The following is a 19,699-nucleotide window of genomic DNA, read 5'->3' as shown; positions in this document are numbered from 1 at the left end:
CCAGATGCGGCCTGGCCGGGCGGACCGCATGCCTGAGTGGCGCCCAGCGCCGGCTCGGCTGCCCAGCCACCCGCCCTGGCTCCCGCCCGTGACCTCGTCTCCCCTCCTGTCACCCTCCAGAAGGCCGGGAGTGCGTCAACTGCGGGGCCACGGCCACCCCTCTCTGGCGGCGCGATGGCACCGGCCACTACCTGTGCAACGCCTGTGGGCTCTACCACAAGATGAACGGGCAGAACCGGCCGCTCATCAAACCCAAGCGGAGACTGGTAAGGCGCGGCCAGGCGGGCCGGATCCGGGGCCCGGGGCCGGGGAAGGGACCCCCGCCTGGACGGGTCAAGGGGAGAAAACCCGACTGCCCTGGCAGAGCAGACACTCTGCACTAAAAGCCCTCTGACGTTCGAAGTGCTGCAGCGTCCTTCTTTCTGGCCAGACCTCATCAGCAGCCCACCGGGCACCCCCGAGTCACCGGCTCAGGGATGCCCCCTTGCTGAGTGTCCAGGGGCCACCTCCCGGCCTCTGGCCTCTGTTTAACTCTTTATAAAAATAGGGCCGTGAAGTACTTTTCCCTGTGGCTGGCTCTGGGCAGCCTCCCGCGGCTTTCCAACTCCCAATCTCCTCCCGCTTATTTAAATAAAACACACACACTCATGCCGGCCACCAAAAAAACCTGCCCTTTATTATTTTTCCATGGAGTCACCTATACTGTGTATTTTCATTTGGGTGATTTAAAAAAAATGCCCTTTCGGATCTCCTGCCGGAGTTTCCTATCCGGACATCTGCAGCCTGGAGATAAGGAAACTCCGTGTATCTGTTTCCGGACTCTGTGAGTTGTGAGAGTCTCCCCGGCTCAGTCCTGCCTCTCGCTGGGCTGTTTTGAAATTTCTAATACCCTCCGCTCTGCAAATAATGCGCAAAATGCTAAGAATAATAAATATATTTTTTCAGGGCGAAGTGATTTATGAGGCTTAAATCGTTCCCCCGCTTTGGGGGCCCTTTCTCCCCGCCTGGAGCGAGGGCGGGGTGAGGGCCCGGGTGGAGGGGGGTGGAGGATACGGTGTTGGCCCCTGAGTCAGAATTCCAGCTTCAGGCCGCTTACTCACCCTGCCCCTCCCCGCCCCCGCAGCTGCAGTCCCTCATCCCCCTCCGTGGCCAGGCTCGGGCCTGGGGCCATTCCCGACGCTGCTGGCCTCAGCTCCCTCCACCGCCCCCTCCCCGGGCCTGTGGCCTCCAGCAAGGGGCTGGGGGGGACCCCCGCCTGTGGGCTGTGGGCGTGGGGCTGGCGCTGGTAGAGCTGGGGGCGGGGGTGGGGGTCTGCGCTCTTGGAGAAAGGCTCCTCCTCACTTTCTCCCAGGCATTTCCTGAGGGAATGGGACGCAGAGGGGCTGGGAGGGGGAGGTTTGGGGTCATGGGGCTGGACCAGCAGCCCAGCACCTGGCCCAGCTGGCTACACACGGACAAGTGTCGCCTGCCCACTTGAAACGTGGAGCGTGCAATCGAAGGAAGGGCATTTTAACCTTGTTACGTCGCAGTCTGACTTGGCCCTTGTCAGTGGCTGCCTGGCCCTTCCCCTAGCCACCCTGGGCAGCCTGCGGGGTCTCTGGCCCTGGCCTCCCGGGACCCTGACTCATCCAGGGTTATGGATTCCGAGGGAGGCTCTAGAGCCCGGGGGCCGCCCTTCTCAGGCCCTCAGTTTCCCTGGTCACGGAACTGGATTGCTCAGCAGTTGCGGGAGGGGACGGAGTTCCCCGTCTCGATTCTGCGATCCCCTGGACTCTCAGAGCCGGCTTCTGAGCGCTCTTTCTTCTGGAGCTCCGTGATTCTCGGACTTGAGGAGTTCTCAGATGCTGAGATTCCTCGATCCTGAGAGTCTCCATTCCCCCGTGAGGTTGAGCGCTCCCTTGGCGGAGCGGGTGGAGGCGGTCGGGGAGGGGGGTCGAGGCGGGGCGTGGGAGCCAGCCCGCTGACGCTGCCCGCCCTCTCAGTCCGCTGCCAGGAGAGCAGGCACCTGCTGTGCGAACTGTCAGACGACAACTACCACCTTATGGCGCCGAAACGCCAACGGAGACCCTGTTTGCAACGCCTGTGGCCTCTACTACAAGCTGCACAATGTGAGTGCGCCCCGCCCCGGCCCGCCTGCCCCTCCCCAGGGACCTCTGCTCTTTGTGCTGCCAGGCAAGAGGCCCCAGGCACAATATCCAGCTTGGCTTGGCTTGGGAAGCTTGCTGCTGCCCGCACGACAAGCCCTGGGCGCCAGAAGGGCCTCCCGTAAGAGGAGTCCCTGCGTAAAGGACAGAGCTGGCTGGCAGGGCCCAATAGGTCCAGGGAGGTGGGAGGTGGGAGGTGGGATCTCTGTGTCAAAAAAGAAAAAAGCTGTGGGCAGTGGTTTACACGCTGGAATCCCACATCCTAGTACCCGGGTTTGAATTCTGGCCCCACCTCCTGACTCCAGCTTCCTGCTAATGCAGACCCTGGGCGAGGCCGCGGTGATGGCTCAAGCAGTTGGGTTCCTGAGACCCTAACACTGGGAGACCTGGACTGAGTTCCTGGCTAGGATTGAGCGGGCTAGGCCACTGCGGGCATCTGGCCAGTGAAGCAGTTTATGGCAGCTCGCTCTGTCTCTATGCCTCTAAATAAATATATTTTAAAACTTAAAAATGTATAGAAACTATAATAAAATAAGGTGCTAGGGGTGGGAAGCATTTCAGTTGTCTGGATCGGAGGCATTGTTGGCGGAAGGCTGAGTGAATGCCTGGAGTGGGCCAGTCCTGTCCAGCCAGAGCTGCCCTCCTGACAGGGTAGCGGCTGATGAGGGCAGGGCCGCAGTTTGCATCTGGAGATTGGCCCAGAGGCATGGCCGGTTTCCTGGGGACCCCTAGGCCAGGCCTGCCTTTGCTCCGCCTGTGCAGACGTCCAGCAGGGGGTCCTGCTGGGGAAGGGACCTTGACCCCTGAGCGCTGCCTCTGGTTGCCTCTAGGTTAACAGGCCACTGACTATGAAGAAGGAGGGGATCCAGACCCGGAACCGGAAGATGTCCAACAAATCCAAGAAGAGCAAGAAAGGGGCAGAGTGCTTCGAGGAGCTGTCCAAGTGCATGCAGGAGAAGTCGTCCCCCTTCAGCGCGGCGGCTCTGGCTGGACACATGGCACCTGTGGGCCACCTCCCGCCCTTCAGCCACTCGGGACACATCCTGCCCACCCCGACGCCCATCCACCCCTCCTCCAGCCTCTCTTTTGGCCACCCTCACCCATCCAGCATGGTGACCGCCATGGGCTAAGGACAGCCTCCCGCTGGACGACAGGGCGATGCTGAGGAGGGCGGCTGGCGCACTGAGGCTGGACACTCCCAGGATGGGTGGACCGACCCCTGACTGCCCAGCCCTCCCTGCAGGTTGCTGCCGCTCCTGCCAGCCCAGCCAGAGCCTGGGCCCCTCTCCCTTGAGGGCCCCGCGTCGGCCTGGGGGCAGTTACTGTGAACGCTCTCAGCCGGGATGAGAGGCCGCCCATGTGCGCGGCTGCCACCCAGCCAGGGTTTCCTTGCTGGACAACTCTGTGGAGAGCAATTTAAAAGGACAACTTGGGGACAGAAAAGGAGGGGGCAGGGAACAGATGAAGGAAATCCTATTTTGAAGGAAAAAGGAGTAGGCAAAAATAATTTATTTTGCTCTTGTTTCTAACAAGGACTTGGAGACTCGGAGGTCTGAGCTGTCCCAAGCTCTCCCACTTCTCCCCTGGGCCCGTCCACCTGCCAGGGCCGTGGCGTGGGGTGGCGTGGGGCAGAGGCAGATCTGCGGGACCCCAGCCTGCACCCCCTTCTCCTCCTCTGGCTGCCATCTCCCAAACACCACGGAGGGGCCGGTGGCCGGGCCCTGGAGGCAGAGACAATCGCGGGCGGTCCGGTCCGGCGCAGATTCCCAGGCCAGGGCTGGGTCACAGGAAGGAAACAACATTTTCTTGAAAGGGGAAATGTCTCCAGATCGCTCCCTTGGCTCGGACAAGGCCGAAGCTGGTGTGACCCGTGTCCCCTCCGCGGGCCCAGGTCACGGCCCGCCTTCTGCCAGGCAGACCCCCTGTAAATACTGCCTTTTTCTGCAAATCCCTCCACCCTTCCCCTCTCACTCTGAGACGAAAGAAAAAAAAAAGAAACATTAAAAAAAAAAACTACATAAGCTTAACTCGCTGATGAGTTAGTCGTTTTATTTTTTAAACTTTTTATTTTTTTGGGTCCAATTGTACGGTGCTGCAGAAGTCGCGTTCTGGAAGGGAATCAGACTGCAAACAGGTTGGCGCTTTTGCAGTTACGTTTGCAAAACGTGCTTGGATCCCACGGCCCTAGCAGGGAAGCTGAGGGCCGGGGTCAGGCTGGGCGCCTGTCGGCTGGCTGGCGTTCTCCAAGGCCAGAAGTTGGGGTTACCTCTCGGCTGGGGTCCTGGGGGTCTGCTTCGCTGTGGCTCTCTGGATCTTTCCCAAGGTACAGCTGTACATAGACGAGTCCCGAGCTCCGGCTGTGTCCGCGGTGGTGGCGGGGTGCGGCGGCCCGGGACGAGGGCTGTGCAATAGGGCAGGCTGCCGCTGCGGGAGCACCGTGGCCAGAGTAACTTATTTTGTACTCGTATCGCAGAAGCAGAGGAATCGGCAGTATTTTCTGTTTTTATGTTTTATTTGACCGGTTTTATTTTGGATTAGTGAACTAAGTTATTGTTAATTATGTACAACATTTATATATTGTCTGTAAAGATTGTATGCTATCCTCCTATTCCTCTAAAGTGAATACTGTTAAGAATAATAAAATACTTTTTGTGAACGCCCCGGCATGTCTTGGGAGCTCCCGGGGCTGCTGGGTCCCGGGTGTGGATCTGCCAGCTGTGTGGTGCTGCTCCTGCTGCCTGTCGTGGGGTGCAGGGGAGGGGCTTCTGGAGTAGGGGGTGGGGCCCTGCCTGGCCCGGGTTTGAAGGTCAGATTTCACATGGATGTCCTGGTACCCCTCCTCTGAACTGCTTCCCTGGGGGTCTCCTCCTTGTCACTTCACAGAGGTCCGTGTTGCTGGGTGCCCACTGGGGAGGTGGAGAGAGGGTCTCCAGCCTTTGGCCTTCTCCTCATGGCTCAACAAAGTTCCTGTGGGGAGTGGGGAGGCTCTTGCAGACCCCAACAAGGCCTGACTCCACCCCTGTCCCCCATTCACCTCCTCCCAGTTCTGGTTTCTGGTTCCTGCTCATTGGCCAACCTGATTACCAGCGTCTGTTCACTGATGCCACCGACTGCTGTCATCTGGGGTCGATGATGGTGGCCATCAGAGACAGCCACCATGCCTGCCGTTCCTGGTCAAGACACACTTGACCACCAGAACTCTCTGATCACCAACAGTTACCCACCAGCGTTTCATCCATGCTTCTCATCAGCGATGTGTCTGGTCACCAGCGGCTCCCAGTAGTCGCCACACCACATCTGATCACGAATATCTTTTCTCATCGATGTTTCTGACACCTGTGTGTTGGTCACCATGCACCCTGTCACGCATGTGTGAGGTCATCTGTGTTACCCATGTCATGGGTCAGTGTTCATGATGATGGATCGTGAGCTGTGATCTCCAGCCGCTCCAATCACACTACTGCCCGTCACCAATGTTTCTGTAGCCATGTCCGTGTCACATGACCAATATCTCCTATTGACAATGGCCCTGATTATAGAATCCTCTCTCACCATGGAACTTTCCATCAGCGTGGTTGGTCTCCGGTGACTGGGTACCAAGTTCCCTGGTGTCTGGGATCAGCACCAGTGTCTCTGATCACTAAATTCTAGGGTCATCGTTGCCACGGTCACACACAGCTGCCCTCACCCACTCCCTGGAGCCACGTCTGAAGGCACCGAGTCAGATCACCAGTGTCTCCTGCACGCTTGGGCATCAAGGACCGGTGCACCCCGCGCTGTCACCACTACTGCTCTGGTGCCTCACATCCTCTGTCTCTCACGTCCCCGAGTGCTAGTTCAGGCCACCAAGCCCTCTGAGCACTGCCTCTGGTCATTAGCGCGTGGCACGCCCCTCTCGGGTCAATGCTCCGTCTGAATGACAGCATCTCTGGCTGACTCCTCCGCCTGTTCCTGATGGCCAGGTTCCCTGGCTGATCACCGATGTCTTTGGTCCAGGAGATTTTGCCTTAATCCTGCTACAGACTGCTGGTGTGAGCAGGGTCACAGAGCTGGGGAGGCCACCAGCTTGTCCCAGCCATCAGGATGGAGTGGGATGGACGGCTCTGGGACTCACCATGGACACCTGTGCCCTGTGTGCCTCCACTGCCCTGCCCACTTCCCTCCCTGTAGACTGGGTACCCAGAGCAGACGGCGCAGTGGCCCTGAACCCCCAGGCCCTCTCAGCAGCTCCTCTTCCCCGCATCCAGCTGCAGAGTGAGCGGGCCTCCCTCCTCTGCCAGCTGCAGCCACCGTGAGGGCAGGGATGGTCACCGCTGCAGGCTTGTGTGCCAGGTGACCACGGATTCAAGTGTGCACAGGCACGCGCCTGCAGAACAGCTCCTGGACACGAGGACTACAAAGACAACAGGAATTCCTGCCTCTGAGGAGCTTGGTTTGACGCATTCAGCGAGGCAGCATTCCTGGCCTCCTGGAAACCCTGCTGTTTGACCCAAAGCCCATTGCTCAGCGCCAGAACCTAGAGCCCGGGGTTGAAGGCTAGAATCTGCAGCCTAGAAGCTGAAACCAGGCACCACAGCTCTGTGTCCCAGCACTCTCTAGCCCAGCGCCCCAGACGAAGAGCACAGAGGCCGGCACTTAAATACAGAGCCTGGAGCTTGGAGCTCAGAACCCAGAACTTGGAGACGGAACCAGAGCCTCAACCTAGCATCCAGATCTCAGAACACGGAGTCTAGAACCTGGGGCCCTGAACGTGGAACCCCAAATCTACAACCTGGAGGCTGGTACCCAGAAAACCATAGCTTAACACTAAGGACATGGAGAATGAGGCTGTAGGTCCCAGAGCCTAAAACCCCAAATCCAGAGCTTAGAACTCAGCTCAGGGCCTAGGGGGCAGAAGCCAGAGCCCAGAGCTCGGGATGGACATCCGAGGAGCCCACCTTCTTTCTTGTTCCCCCTGGCTTATTTCTCTTACCCTGTCAATCAGTGTTTTGAGAGCACTGAAGGCCAGGCCCAGTGGTGGGTACCCGGCAGGAGCAGATGGGTGGGCTCCCTCTCCCTGTGGAGGCAGCTCCAAGAATGCAGGGACTGTGTGTTGTCCCTCTTCTGTCCCCTGTGTCCCTCACTGGCTTGTGGGAGGTGCAGAGATTCCTCTTTGTATCCCACAAGTGTCTGTCCATGGGCCCTGTTTGTTCCCAGAGTGTGGGGTGAGAATGACATCCACTGAGACCCTTGCTCTGGTGACAAATTCTGGTAGGCAGGAGCCGTTTCTGACCAGGAGGCATTGGCCAGAGCTGGGAGAGGCAGGGGGAGGTGTGGAGTGGGGCGCAGGGTAAGGGCTCAGGTTTAAGTCCCGGTTACTTTGGAACCACAGAGCCCAGGCTCAGAGGGCTGCTGTTCCCTACTCTGTAAACCCATGAGCTCCCCACAGCACCTCCCACTGTCCACTGTGTAGGGCAGCCAATTTTGATTTTGTGGCCACAAAATGCGCAGAGAGGCCAGGCACACGGGGCAGGTGGTGCGAGCGACTGACTGCCTTTAGCAGGGCGATGGTGGCCTTTATGATTCCGTGGGGCCTGGCGCCAGGGTGGCTGGGGTGGGGTCAGCCTTTGTTCCATCTGTTTGCACCCAGGTGGGGCTGGCCGGCCCACGACTCGGCTTGGGTCCACAGCCCTTCCTCCCTTCCTCTTGCTGGGCCTCTTCCAGGCCTGGCTTCTTCCATTCTCCGTAGGAAGAAACCCAGTCCCCTTTGTAACTCTTACGGTCCAGCCCAGTGCCTTCTGCCCGCCAGTAACTGAGAGAGAGTGAGAGTGAGACAGAGAGAGACAGAGAGAGACAGAGAGAGAGAGAGAGAGAGAGAGAAAGGAACAGTCTTCCTGGTCTCCCAGGGCTGCAGAAACAGGCCGCGCCCCAGGGGAAAAATGTCCAAAGGAATGAGGAATGCCGGCCACACAGGCCTGCCAGCAGCGCTCACCTGAACCACAGGAAAGGGAGCAACCAAGGCAGAGGTAGTCCAAGGTAGGCCAGCCCGAAATGAGTTTCAAGATCAAAGGTATCCCTGCAAAGTGCTGGTGTGTGTGTGGGTGTGTGTGTGTGTATGGTGTTTAGGCAAAATGGTAAAACGGTTCCAACTTTATCTGTAAAAACTCACACGAGACTAGCAGAATTACGTCAGAAAATCAGGAACGTGCATGTGTATGTGTGATGGTTTCCAATACTAAACAGGATTCTGTTATCACAATCGTTCAAACCTTGTGGTTCTGCCATAAGAATAAGCAGATCAATGGGCCAGACTCTATTCTTTACAAGATAATGGATGATAAAGGAGCTTTCCCGAATCAATCAAGGCCGCAGGACCAGCTGGTCAGCATCCCGCCGGGACCATCTCCTCCAGAGACCTAGCCCACCAAGGCACAAGTTCTGTTGGGGCTGTGTGGTGTTTTGCAAAAAAAATGTGAGTGGGTCACAAGTGATTTTAAATTAGGGACTCTCCCCTGAATAGGCAGAAGTCTGGGCCATCTCTGAGTCTCTCTACTCAGATGCAAGGACACTGCTTCCTCCCGAAGTCCTGCTTCCGCCCCTTCACCTGACCCCGCCCCCGTGTCTGCTGGGGTCCTGGGGACACTGAGTTTGAGTCCTGACAACTCCACCCATGTCTGTTGTAGGCCTGAGACAGATGCAGTCTTCACACCAAGCACTGTAACCTGCCCAGCTGGGCCACCCCGCACATGGTGAGAGCGACTCACTGCACACCACGCTAGGCTCACTCAGCCTCTCTAGGAACCAGAGTTTCCCAGATGCAGAGGAGCTGCTGAACAAACCAGACGAGCGTGCTTGTGCTCCAGGCTGAGTGGCAGGCTCGCCTGGGACAGTGCTTCTGCAATCAGCTCGGAGCCCATAACCCCCGTTCCAGGACTTCAGTGTTAGGTTTCCATCCAAGCACCTTTTGCAAGAAGCTCTTGGCACAGATTTTTAGGACATGATTTATAAAACCAAGAGATGGCGTACTATCTCAGAAAGGGGGAAGGGGAGAGTAAATATCCAAAAGAAGTGAAGACAGGGACTCACAGAGATGTTGGCCCACGCATGTTCACAGCAGCACGATTTGCCAGGCAAAAGGCGGAGACAGGGACTGGCGGTGTGGTGCTGCGGGCTAAGCCGTCACCTGGGAGGCTGGCAGCCCCTATCAGAGTGCCAGTTTGATTTTCAGCTGCTCTGTTTCCAATCCCGCTCCCTGCTAATCTAATGTGCCTAGGCAGGAGGCAGAAGATGGCCCAAGTACTTGGATTCCTGCCATCTACATGATAGACATGATGGATTTCCCAGCTCCTGGCTTCAGCCCAACCCAGCCCCTACCATTGGGCCCATCTGAAGAGTGAACCAGCAGATGAAGGATCCTTTCTTTCTCTCTCATTTTGCTTTTCAAATAAATCTATATAAGAAAAAGAGGTGAAGCCCCTCAAAGTCCACTGACAGATGGGTGCATAAGCAAGAGGGGGTCCATCCTTACACTGGAATATTCCTCCGTCTTAAGAAGGAGAACATTCTGGTCCACACTGCAGCACAGAAGACCCCTGAGGGCACGGCACGGCGCTAAGTGAAATAAAGCAGATGCTAAAGGACGGACGCTGTCTGAGCCCACTCGGAAGAGGTCCCTAGAGCACTCAGAGCCACAGGGAAAGCAAGCAGCACAGGGGATGCCAGGGTGAGGGGTGGGGAGGGGGAAAGGTGAGTGACAGCTGCGTGGGGACAGAGCTGCAGTTTGGGAAAGTGGAAAGATTCTGGAGATGGATGGCAGTGATTGTGCAACAACAAGAATGTGCTTTATGCCATCTACCTAAACAACAGTAATTATGGCAGTAATTACGACACTTGAGTGGAAGGAATTTTCACCAAGTATTACCAAACAGCAGTGTCTGTGTGAAAGATGATTTTTTCCTTCTTCTTTCTCCCATTTTCCCAAGGTTTTGCAATGTGGTCTAATAACCTTAATGATTAAAATTAATATTCTAGAATAATTTCATAGCAGAACGAGAGACAGTTTTGCAAAATATGCACCATCTCAGAATGCAAAAATCTACTTTTATTATAAATAATAATAAAAAAAACCCCACCTTCAAAAGGAGAAAAATCTGCAAAATGATACATCAAATGGGGCGGGCGCTGTGGCAGAGTAGGCTGAGCAGCCGCATGCGATGCTGTCATCCCACATGAGCACCAGTATAAATCCCAGTTGCTCCACTTCTGATCCAGCTTCCTGGGAGAGTAGTGGAAGATGGCCCGAGTGCTCAAGACCCTGTAACCAGTAGGAGACCCACATGGAATTCTAGGGCTTCTCTTGGCTTTTGCCTGGACCATCTCGAGCTGTTGTGGTCATTTGGGGAGTGAACCAGTGGATGGAAGATCTGTCTCTCCCTCTCTCTCTGTAACTCTGCCTTTCAAGTAAATAAATAATCTTTGGAAAAAAGAAAAAGGAAAGGACATACCAAGAGGTCAGGCCCAAGAGAAATGTTAATGAACAGCCAGCAGACACTCAGAGCGGGGTTCAGCCTCGCCAATGTCAGACAGGCAAGCTACACAGGGGGGTGCCCCGCTTAGTGCAGAAGCAGACCTGGTTCATACCACCGGCTGAGGAAGTGAGCCCGACTGCAAACGCTCAGTGGCCCGGCCAGCCCTCCTGGGGGATCTCTCATGCAAGAAAAGGATAAGCACTGGGTGGGTGGGGGGCTGCAGAACAACCTGTAAAGCATGGCTCTGGCTTTGCGTAGCCATGGACACATGTCTGGGACCACTGGAAGTTGATCCACAGCAGCTGCCCCTTCTGAGAAGTGTGGTATGCAGGAGCCAGGGCAGGCACTCTTCCCTGGCTGACCGCAGTCTATTATTTTGATGAGATTTTGCCACTTGTGTAGTTAAAATAATAATAATAATAATAATAATAATAAAAGCATTAACAACCACCAGTTTTCTGTCCCATGCCTTGTCCTCTGCGGGTCCCTCTCCCCTTCAGATCTGCCTGGAGAAGCAGGGGCTTAGCTCACCGGGGGCTCCCGTAGGCAAAACAAGACCACACCTTGCAGAGTTGTGAAGACACTGGGGGACACGGAGGCTCCTTGGGGAAGCCACCCAGCAAGGAGACCCTTTCTCATGCCATTTTATCTCCCACTCGTGGCTCAACCTGGGCAGCCCCACTGCTCAGCCTGGGCTCCCAAGCCCTTCTCCACGCCTCGAAGACCAGGGTGAGGGGGGAGCTGGGCAAACTGCCCTTGCTTTCTGTGCTCCATTTCCCCAAGAACCACATGCTGCCAGGGCCTGGGGCGGTGCCAGTGGCATGCTCCTGGTATGTGTGTGGCGGCTGCAGCATCTTCCTCCCTTCCTGCCCCCAACTCTGGTAAGGCCTCACGGGTCATCCCTCTCACACAGCTGGGAAGACAGGACTGGTGGCGGCAAGGATGCGCAGAGGTCTCAGGGACTGGCGGGGCTGGGACAGGATTTCTACCACACATGCGGGCTGGGGAGGGGAGAGGGGAGGCCCTGGGCAGCTGCTCCCGTCCTCCACTCATCTGTCCTCCCCAGACCCCACCCACAGCCCAGCACAGTGCTCCCCTGGGGGCCCTGGGAAAATGTTGTCTGTGTGCCTTTTCCCTGCCCTCCCCTGCCAGGCATGGCCCTGCTGCTTGGGGGTGGGGCTGTGAGGCTGTGGTCCAGGCTTCCCTAGCATGCTGGCCCCTCCCTCTGCTCAGACATTAGGGATGGGGGGGCTTTTCCACGCACACCTGCCCAGCAGCCAGTGAAGCCCCACCTCTCTCCTGTCTCCCAGCCCCCAGGTCTGCTGCCTGCCTCCTCTTTCTTCTGGTGAGACCACTGGAGCGATCTTTCTTCTTTCTTTCTTTTTTTTTTTTTTTTTTTTTAAATTATTTGAAAGACAGAGCTAGAGCTAGAGCTAGAGCGAGAAACAGATCTTCCATCTGCTGATTTACTCCTGCAGCGCAGGAGGCATTCCATGTGAGTGCCGGTTTGTGTCCCGGCTGCTCTACTTCCTACACAACTCCCACTAATGTGCCCTGGGAAAGCAGTGGAAGATGGCCCAAGGGCTTGGAGCATTTGGGGGGTGAACCAGGAGATGGAAGATCTCTCTGTCTCTCCCTCTCTCTGCAGCTCTTTCAAATAAATAAATAAATCTTTAAAAATTCAACTATGAAATGTCTCAGATACTCCAAAGCACAGCTAATAATACTATGAGCACGGTGCTGTTGCCCATGGTCCGGGAGTGGACGAGGGCTGGCCCTCTCATACGAGGCTGCACTGGGCATGGGCCGGCTTCCGAGTTCTCCCAGGCTCCCAGCAGACTCCGCCCCTCTCACAGCTGCAGGGGCCTGGGCACCCTGGCCCTCCCAGCTGCATCCTAAGTGGTGCTTGGCAACCATGGATGGCGCCGTCGCCTCTGCGTGTGCACGTTCTGTGCGTTGTGTGGAAGTCCCCGCTCCCACCCGCCTTCCAGGGTCGGGGGCAGGGGGAAATGGAGGCAGCTTAAAGAAACATCACAGACATCGTCCATGTCCCCAGCCCCACCCACCCCAGAGGTAGCCAGGACCCCTGCATTCCAGCAAATGTTGCACTTTGGCCAGGGAAAGCACCAAGCACACTATTCCTACTCTGTGTAGTTTTACACTTTACGGTAGTCCTCTTCCCCCTGCCCAGGCATCCGTTCCAACACCCACAGCGTGCACCCAAAGCCACGCCCAGCACCGAGCCCTCCACACACTCTGCTTCTATCCTGCATGGGATGCTGAAGTTCAGTCTATAGATGAGCACAGCGTGGGATGAATGCTAAGTAATCATAAAACAAGGCAGTGATAGCAACAGCCTGTGTCAAAACGGCCAGCATCAGTGCTCTGGGGCCCTGGTCAGCCAAAAAGGGTTACTTGGACAGAAGCACTTGCACACGGCGGCAGCCAGTCTACAGCTGAGGGCCACCGAGTGACTGCCGGGCGGGTAGTGCATACTCGGCTGGCGTGGACATGCCACACAGAGGCTGAGTCACATCCTGGGCCGAGGGAGAAGGACAGCACGAGATGTTATCACGTTGCTCAGAACAAAGCTGACTGACTGTTTATCTTGGGAATTTTCCATTGAGTATTTGTGGCCTGTGGTTGACTGTGGCAGGGAGCTGACACCACCAACACCGAGACCTCGGATGAGGGGGCCTACTGTAGCATCCTGATGGTGGACGCTTCCGGCGGCCCTTTCTGCTCCCCACCTTTCACCTGTATTCAGACTGTCCAGCCCATTCACTTTCCCCTGCACAGCAACAACCCACTGTGTGAAGACCACACGACGCGGTAGCTCATGCTCGCCAAGATGGACACCTCAGGGGCAACAGCTCTTGTCCCTGTGCCCACAAGCGACAGTGCCTCTGCAGCAAAGAAGCCTGGAAGTGGAATTACTGAGATAAGATTGTCACACCCTGACATCTGCAAGGCAAGGCCCGAGAACTGTGCAAACTCGGTGCTCCAATTTCTGTTCTTACCATCGGGGCATAGGAATCCCATGTTCCCACTTCCTTCCAGACTCCGGCCCAGTCCAACTTTTGTACTGTCACCAACTCTGTGAGTAAGGGAGACCACTGTTGAAGGATCTTTCTAGAACATGCAACTGATTCCACCCTCCCTCGGCTTCAAATATTTCCCAGGGTTCCCTGCCCCAGGATGACCCACACTCTTAGGCCTGGCATCTGCGCCCCGCAGCCCAGCAGGCTACACAACAGCTCTCTCTCCACACAGTGCGCCCTGGCTCTCCCTCTGAGTGGCTCCAGTTTCCCAAGAGGCACATACCCACGCAGGTCACCTGCACGTGTTGAGTTCACACTGAACACACCCAGGCCGTCGGCACATCCAAAGTCAGGGCCACACAGTGGTGCTGGTCGGGGACTTAGCTCTCAGCTTCAGCTGCTGACATCTGGGGCGGGGCAGCCCTGTGTGCTCCGGGATGCTGGACCACGTACCCGGGGTGCTGCTAGCAATCCCCCTCCCATCAGGCCACAACAGGAGTGTCCTCAATCACTGCCACATCTCCCGTGGGGACGGAGGACGAATCCTGGGGAGAACCACGGGTTTAGAAAGATGAACTCATCCTGCATCCGAGCGGACAGTCTCCTGAGGAACACATTCCCACTTTGCAACGCTCGGTGCCTGGAGCCAGCCGCCTCATTTGGGAAGGACAGCCGATGTCCGGGTCCATGAGGCAAGTCCTGCTGGGACCTCCCCCTCCAAATGCCTTCCCACACCCCCAGCAGGGGTGAAAGGGCCCCGGGTGGCCTCTCTCCTCCCTCTGTGTGTATACATGCATGCTGCGAATATGTGGGGGGGGGCTCCATCTCCCTCAGCCTGGGGTGGGGAGCACCCTGTGTTGGGCGATAAGGGTGGGGTGACACTGCTATATGCAGCTGTTTCCAGCCACAGTCTAAGCACAAGGAACACTGAATCTAAATTGTCAGTTGCAGCATTCTGGGAGGCAGCAGACGACGCTTGTGCGCTTGGGCCCCTGCTGCTCAGATGGAGATTCAGGTATCCAGCTACAGCCTGGCCTAGCGCAGGCTGCTGTAGGCATTTGCAGAGTGAACAAGCAGATGGCAGCTCTGTCTCTCTGCCTTCCAAATAAAAGACATAAACAATTAGACAAACTTAACAGCCAGTTGTAGAGGAGCCACCCAGACCCTTCCCAGCTGACCCAGATGAGCAGGCTGCAGAGGAACATGGGGAAGCCAGAGTTGCAAGGGGCATGGAGCCAACAGAGCTCTTCAGCGGGGGCTGCCCAGAGCCACCCCTTTGGAGATGCTGCATCCCATTCCGCAGACACAGTAGGGCTGCAGGCACTGTGATCATGTGTGCAGGCATGCACTTGCAAGGGTCAAGGACCGAGCATGCATGAGGCACCACATCTGGAGAGGTCACAGCACACTCAGAGCCCTCCTTCTGCTTTGCTTTTCTTCATGGCACCCATCACTGCCTGACCTTATGTTAAACGCTTGTGTCTCCCCCACCAGAGGTCAGCTCCACTAGGGCAAAGCTCTCTCCTGTTTCCTTGTGTTCCCTAATGCAAGAGACTACAGCTCCTGGAAGACAGCATATGCCTGCACAGGAGCTCAGAACACATGTGGGGTGGAGAGGTAGGTGGGTGGGTGGATGGATGGGTGTGTAGATGGATGGATGGCTTAGTGGGTAGGTGGGTGGATGGGTCAATGGCAGGATGAATGAGCACCTGGATGGATGAGTGGAGGGATGGATGGGTTAGTAGATGGGTGGGTGGATGGACAAATAGCAGGATGGATAGTAGATGGACAGATGAGTGGATGGATGGATGGGTGGGTGGGTGGATGGGTGAATGGCAGGATGGATGAGTAGATGGATGGAGGAGTGGATGGATGGAGGAGTGGATGGGTGAGTTAGTAGATGAGTGGGTGGATGAATGGAGGGATGGATGGATGGAGGAGTGGATGGATGGATAATGGATGGGTGAGTTAGTAGATGAGTGGGTGGATGAATGGAGGGATGGATGGATGGAGGAGTGGATGGATGGATGTGGATATGAAGATGGGAGACTGGGTGGACATCTCTGCTGTGGACATGTGCACATGCAAGCAGGCCTTGGCTCTGGAAGACACTTCAGGTTTGTTTACTCTAAACTCCTCCCAGAAGGACCCAGGAGACCCCCCACCCCAGAAGCTACAGAGCTCCCCAGGTGTGTGGGGAGGCTGTAGGGGCTGCTTCCTTCTCGAGGCTCAGCACAATGTCAGAACCCAGGATCACAGCAGCCTTGCCCAGGGCTGCTCCAGGCAGAGGGGCTAGGACGCTGGAGGAGCAGGTAGCCCCTAGCAGGCCGGAGGCCCCCAAAGATGATGCCTATGCACAGGCAGGTCTGAGCCACCCATGGGCCTCCACCTTCAGGGTGCACCTGGGCGGGGGCTCTTGGGAAAGGATCCGGGGCCCAGGCAGGACCCATCACCCCTGGCTGGGAAGCCTGGGCCTGACGTGTCCCCAAAGGTTGGCACCATGTGTGTGTTGGGGACTGAGTGACGTCATCCCATCACCTCTGGAGAAGGCGAGAAGCTGCCCCTGCTGCCCACCCCTCCCTGTCTGGCACTGGGCAGTCAGTCCCTCCCTGCAAGTGGAGCATCCTGCTTGGCCACCCACCCTTCTACTACGCCTGCCACTCACTCGTCAGTCTGCCCTCTCGTCTGTCTGTCCACACAGCTCTTTCTCTGTTCTAAGCTGTCTGCATATCGAGCCTGTGAGGCAGATCAATCATTACCCTCATTTTGCAGATGACATGAGAAAACTGAGGCAAGGCAAGGACAAGTGACTTCTCCAAGAACACACAGCTCAGAAGTGGCAGAGCCGGGATTTGAACCTGGGCCCTCGGGTTGTCTGAATGGATGGGATGATCCCTTAACCGCTGTGTAATCTGCTCATCTGCCTGTCTGTCCATCCGCCCACTCACCCTCAGAGCTGTCCACCTTCAGCCCCTTCACTCACCTGCCACTCTGTCCATCCAGTGGCCCATCCATCCACGGCTGTCACCCATCCATCCTGCAGCTAATGCGGTTAGAGCACCATGGCCCCGAAGGGAAGAGCAAGTCCCGAACTGTCCATCTGGCCGGGCAGGGTGGCCTGGGGGGTGGGGTGGCTGCCCCAGGCCGGACAGGGCTGCAGGGGGCTGGAGGGAATTAGCCGAGTGACTGCCCAGATCATCTAATTAGGACCGCTAGTGATAAGCAGATAGGATCTGGGCTGATTAGAATCCTTTTAAAAAGCCACTCCATTAATTACAGAGACAGAGAGGGGCCTCTGGCTGTTCAGAATACTAATCAGCCTCCATCAGCCGCCCTGGGAGGCCTGCCTGGAACTGCTGTGTGACCTTGGGGGTGCTCTGCCCTCTCTGGGCCTCCCGCACACTGGGTCAGATTCCACCTGTGATCACCTGGTCACCTCAGGTCTCCTTTCTCTTCTCAGGTCATGACTCAGGCGTCTCTAGGGCGAGCCTGAGATGAGAGACAGGGGACATCAGAGGCCAGAAGCCAGGGAGGCTGGGCTGGCTCCCCAGCCAGGAGGAAGTTCCCGGAGGCAAAGGTTTCGCCACCCTACGGGTGAGTGAAGACAGAGGGGCTCAGAGGGGTGAGCAACCCTACAGCCAGTGAGAGGTGAGGGTTCAAGGCCTGGGGTGAAGCTCATACCTATTCCCCTCTGCTCCTCCATGCAGGCCCTGCAGGGGGAACTCAGAAGATCCCCCAAAACTTGAGGGTTTCAAGGACGTGGGTCTGAACCCTTCATAGAAGGGACCTCACCTCTGCATGCTGCCACCAAGTGGCTACCCAGTTCCAAGTTCCACACCTTCCTTTATGGGGAGTTTACCCCCTCCCCCTGGGGTCTCCACCCTCAGAGCACCCTTGACAGGGAGGAGCTACGCCCTGCCTCCACATGTGTCCTACTTGGGAGTCTCTTCTCTGAGCCCTGGGACAGCCCTTGGCTTCGGGGAGAGTGAGGGGGTCTCTGGCTGCGTCTCCAACGCAGCTGACTCCTACAGTTCCACTCCAGGGGCTGGGGGTGGCTCCGGCTGAGCATGGGAACCAGGGTCAGTGCAGGGCAAGGAGCGCCCCAGGTGCTCAGGAAGCAGCAAAGCCAGAAGAACTCTACCAGTGTCTCCAGCAAGGCGGCAATGGGAGCCTGGATCCGGGGTGGGGTGGGGGGCACGGACACAGAATTTTTGCTCACCTTGTTGCCCTAGGCTCCTTGTAACAACCCACACCCCTGTCCTGAGGACATCATCACAGCAACTTAGACGTCACCCTTAGCTACGCCATTGTCACCAGTGCCATCAACACCCTTCATGCTTTCCTCCACCACGGCCACCGCTCCATTCTCACTACATCACCACTGTCATCACCAGGACCGTCCCCACGCCAGCCAGGTCATGTCACTGCCGTGCCATCATCACCACACCACCAGCAGCACCGTCACGACCACTCACCGTCTCCAATCCAACCTGGGTCCCTGCCCCACCACAGTCCCAGCACCACCCACTGCTACTGCTCTGTGGACCTCAGTCAGATCCAGCAGAGCCCCTAACTAAACCCCTACCACCACGGCCATCACCGCCCCGACACATCCAACGCCACGTGGCACCAGAACCAGTGCCATTGTTACCATGCCTGCCTCAGACCACCCGTGCATCTGAGCACTGTTGCCACCGTGCGTGCACGCTTGCTGCCTGGGTCACACGCAGGTGGACGCTTAACGCGAGCCTGCGTGGCCACTGGATGATGTGGGAGATGAAAGGCCAGGAAGCAAGGAGCTGTTGACGGGCTCTGCCTGCAGCCTCAAAGCCAGTGCTCTCCAGAGCTTGCTGGGACGGAAGCGGAAACCCCATGGCATTCTGGGAGCTGCCCCTGAGGACTCAGTCTGCAGCTGAAGCAAGCCTCCCTCTTCACTTTCCAAGTCTCATACACTGGCAGGCCCTAACCTGGAGCCAGGCAAATGGATTCCGGAAAACCCTCCAGAGTTCTCCAGGCAGCAAGGAGACTGCAGAGCTAACAGAAAGTCCGCATCGTCACCTCCATTCCTTCCAGCCACGTGTTCTTGTCCACGCCACTCAGCATCCTCCCCCAGTCATGCTCACAACCCTCCTCCATTCACCACACGATCAGCTGCCCACCCCACCACTACCACAACCACCGTCGGCACCATCTGCTTCTGCCAGGACCCTCATTACTCCCACCTGGACACCCCAGCAGCACCACCTGCCCTGTGTTGTAGAATCTCTAACTCCTTCTACGCGGTAAGAAAACCACACAGAACTTTCCAGAAGGATTGCCTTCCCCCTCCCAAGAACCCTGGCCTTGACAGAGGCTGTAGGAGGCATCCCAAAGTCCCAGCAGCTCTCACTTGCAGCTGCTCTGCCATGAGAATGGGCGTCTTAGGGCCTCAGAGCTTCCCCTGTAGCCTGGGACCCAGAATGAGGAGACCTGAGCAGGCGAGATCCAGCAGCTCACTCTCGGGTGCTGGTGAGTAGAGGGGGCAAGGACTGAAGGCTGGGAGGCACAGAGATGTGGAGAACAGGTTCTAACTACAACGCCTACATTTCCACCACCTTCATCACCGTCACCAGCAGCACCCAGGTCGCCACCCCCACCCCTCCCCACCATTCCTGCGCCCTGACAACAGCCCCTCTACCATGGCCAGCGTCCCTCTGAACACCACCACTGCCACTCACCGTCTCCATGGCAACCACCCCCACTGTCACCGCTGGTATCACCCTCACCATTATAAGCGCCACTGTCACCACCGCCTTCACTCTAACACTGCCACACACCTCTGCAGCTGTGGTGACGCCTTAGCCGCCACCAGGCCCTCTCTACCGTCATCGTGGAGAGCTGTGTGGGCTGAGCATCTTCCTGTAGCTCTTCTAATGGACATGCCTGTGAAGGAGAACAAGTTGTCTTTTTTCAAGATTCGCTTACGTCTGAAAGGCGGAGTTACAGGTGGGGTGGGAGGGAGCAGGGA

General features: G+C 57.0%; 1 protein-coding gene and 1 long non-coding RNA gene across 8 annotated transcripts in view; one reads left to right on the top strand and one right to left on the bottom strand.

Annotated features, from left to right (window-relative positions):
* The window catches only part of GATA2 (GATA binding protein 2), a 13,500-nt gene extending 8,700 nt beyond the window's left edge, over nt 1–4,800 (top strand). For all 6 annotated transcript variants that reach the window (XM_008260327.4, XM_051851780.2, XM_002713156.5 and 3 more), the window contains 3 exons: nt 121–266; nt 1,983–2,108; nt 2,975–4,800. In XM_008260327.4, coding sequence (XP_008258549.1) covers nt 121–266; nt 1,983–2,108; nt 2,975–3,274 — 572 coding nt within the window. In that variant the 3' untranslated portion in view covers nt 3,275–4,800. The remainder of the gene's footprint in view (nt 1–120; nt 267–1,982; nt 2,109–2,974) is intronic.
* On the bottom strand, nt 4,417–19,699 carry LOC138844130 (uncharacterized). 2 transcript variants are annotated; one of them, XR_011379636.1, is made up of 3 exons: nt 13,976–19,699; nt 13,672–13,748; nt 4,417–10,437 (listed from the first exon to the last, which is right to left on the bottom strand). It is a non-coding gene; the product is annotated as an uncharacterized lncRNA (long non-coding RNA). The 2 variants fall into 2 exon arrangements; XR_011379635.1 differs by having other exon boundaries at nt 13,672–19,699.

The sequence above is a fragment of the Oryctolagus cuniculus genome, chromosome 10 (assembly GCF_964237555.1).
Source record: "Oryctolagus cuniculus chromosome 10, mOryCun1.1, whole genome shotgun sequence".
NCBI classification, from domain to species: Eukaryota; Metazoa; Chordata; class Mammalia; order Lagomorpha; family Leporidae; genus Oryctolagus; species Oryctolagus cuniculus.
This window is presented reverse-complemented; position numbering and strand designations above follow the sequence as displayed.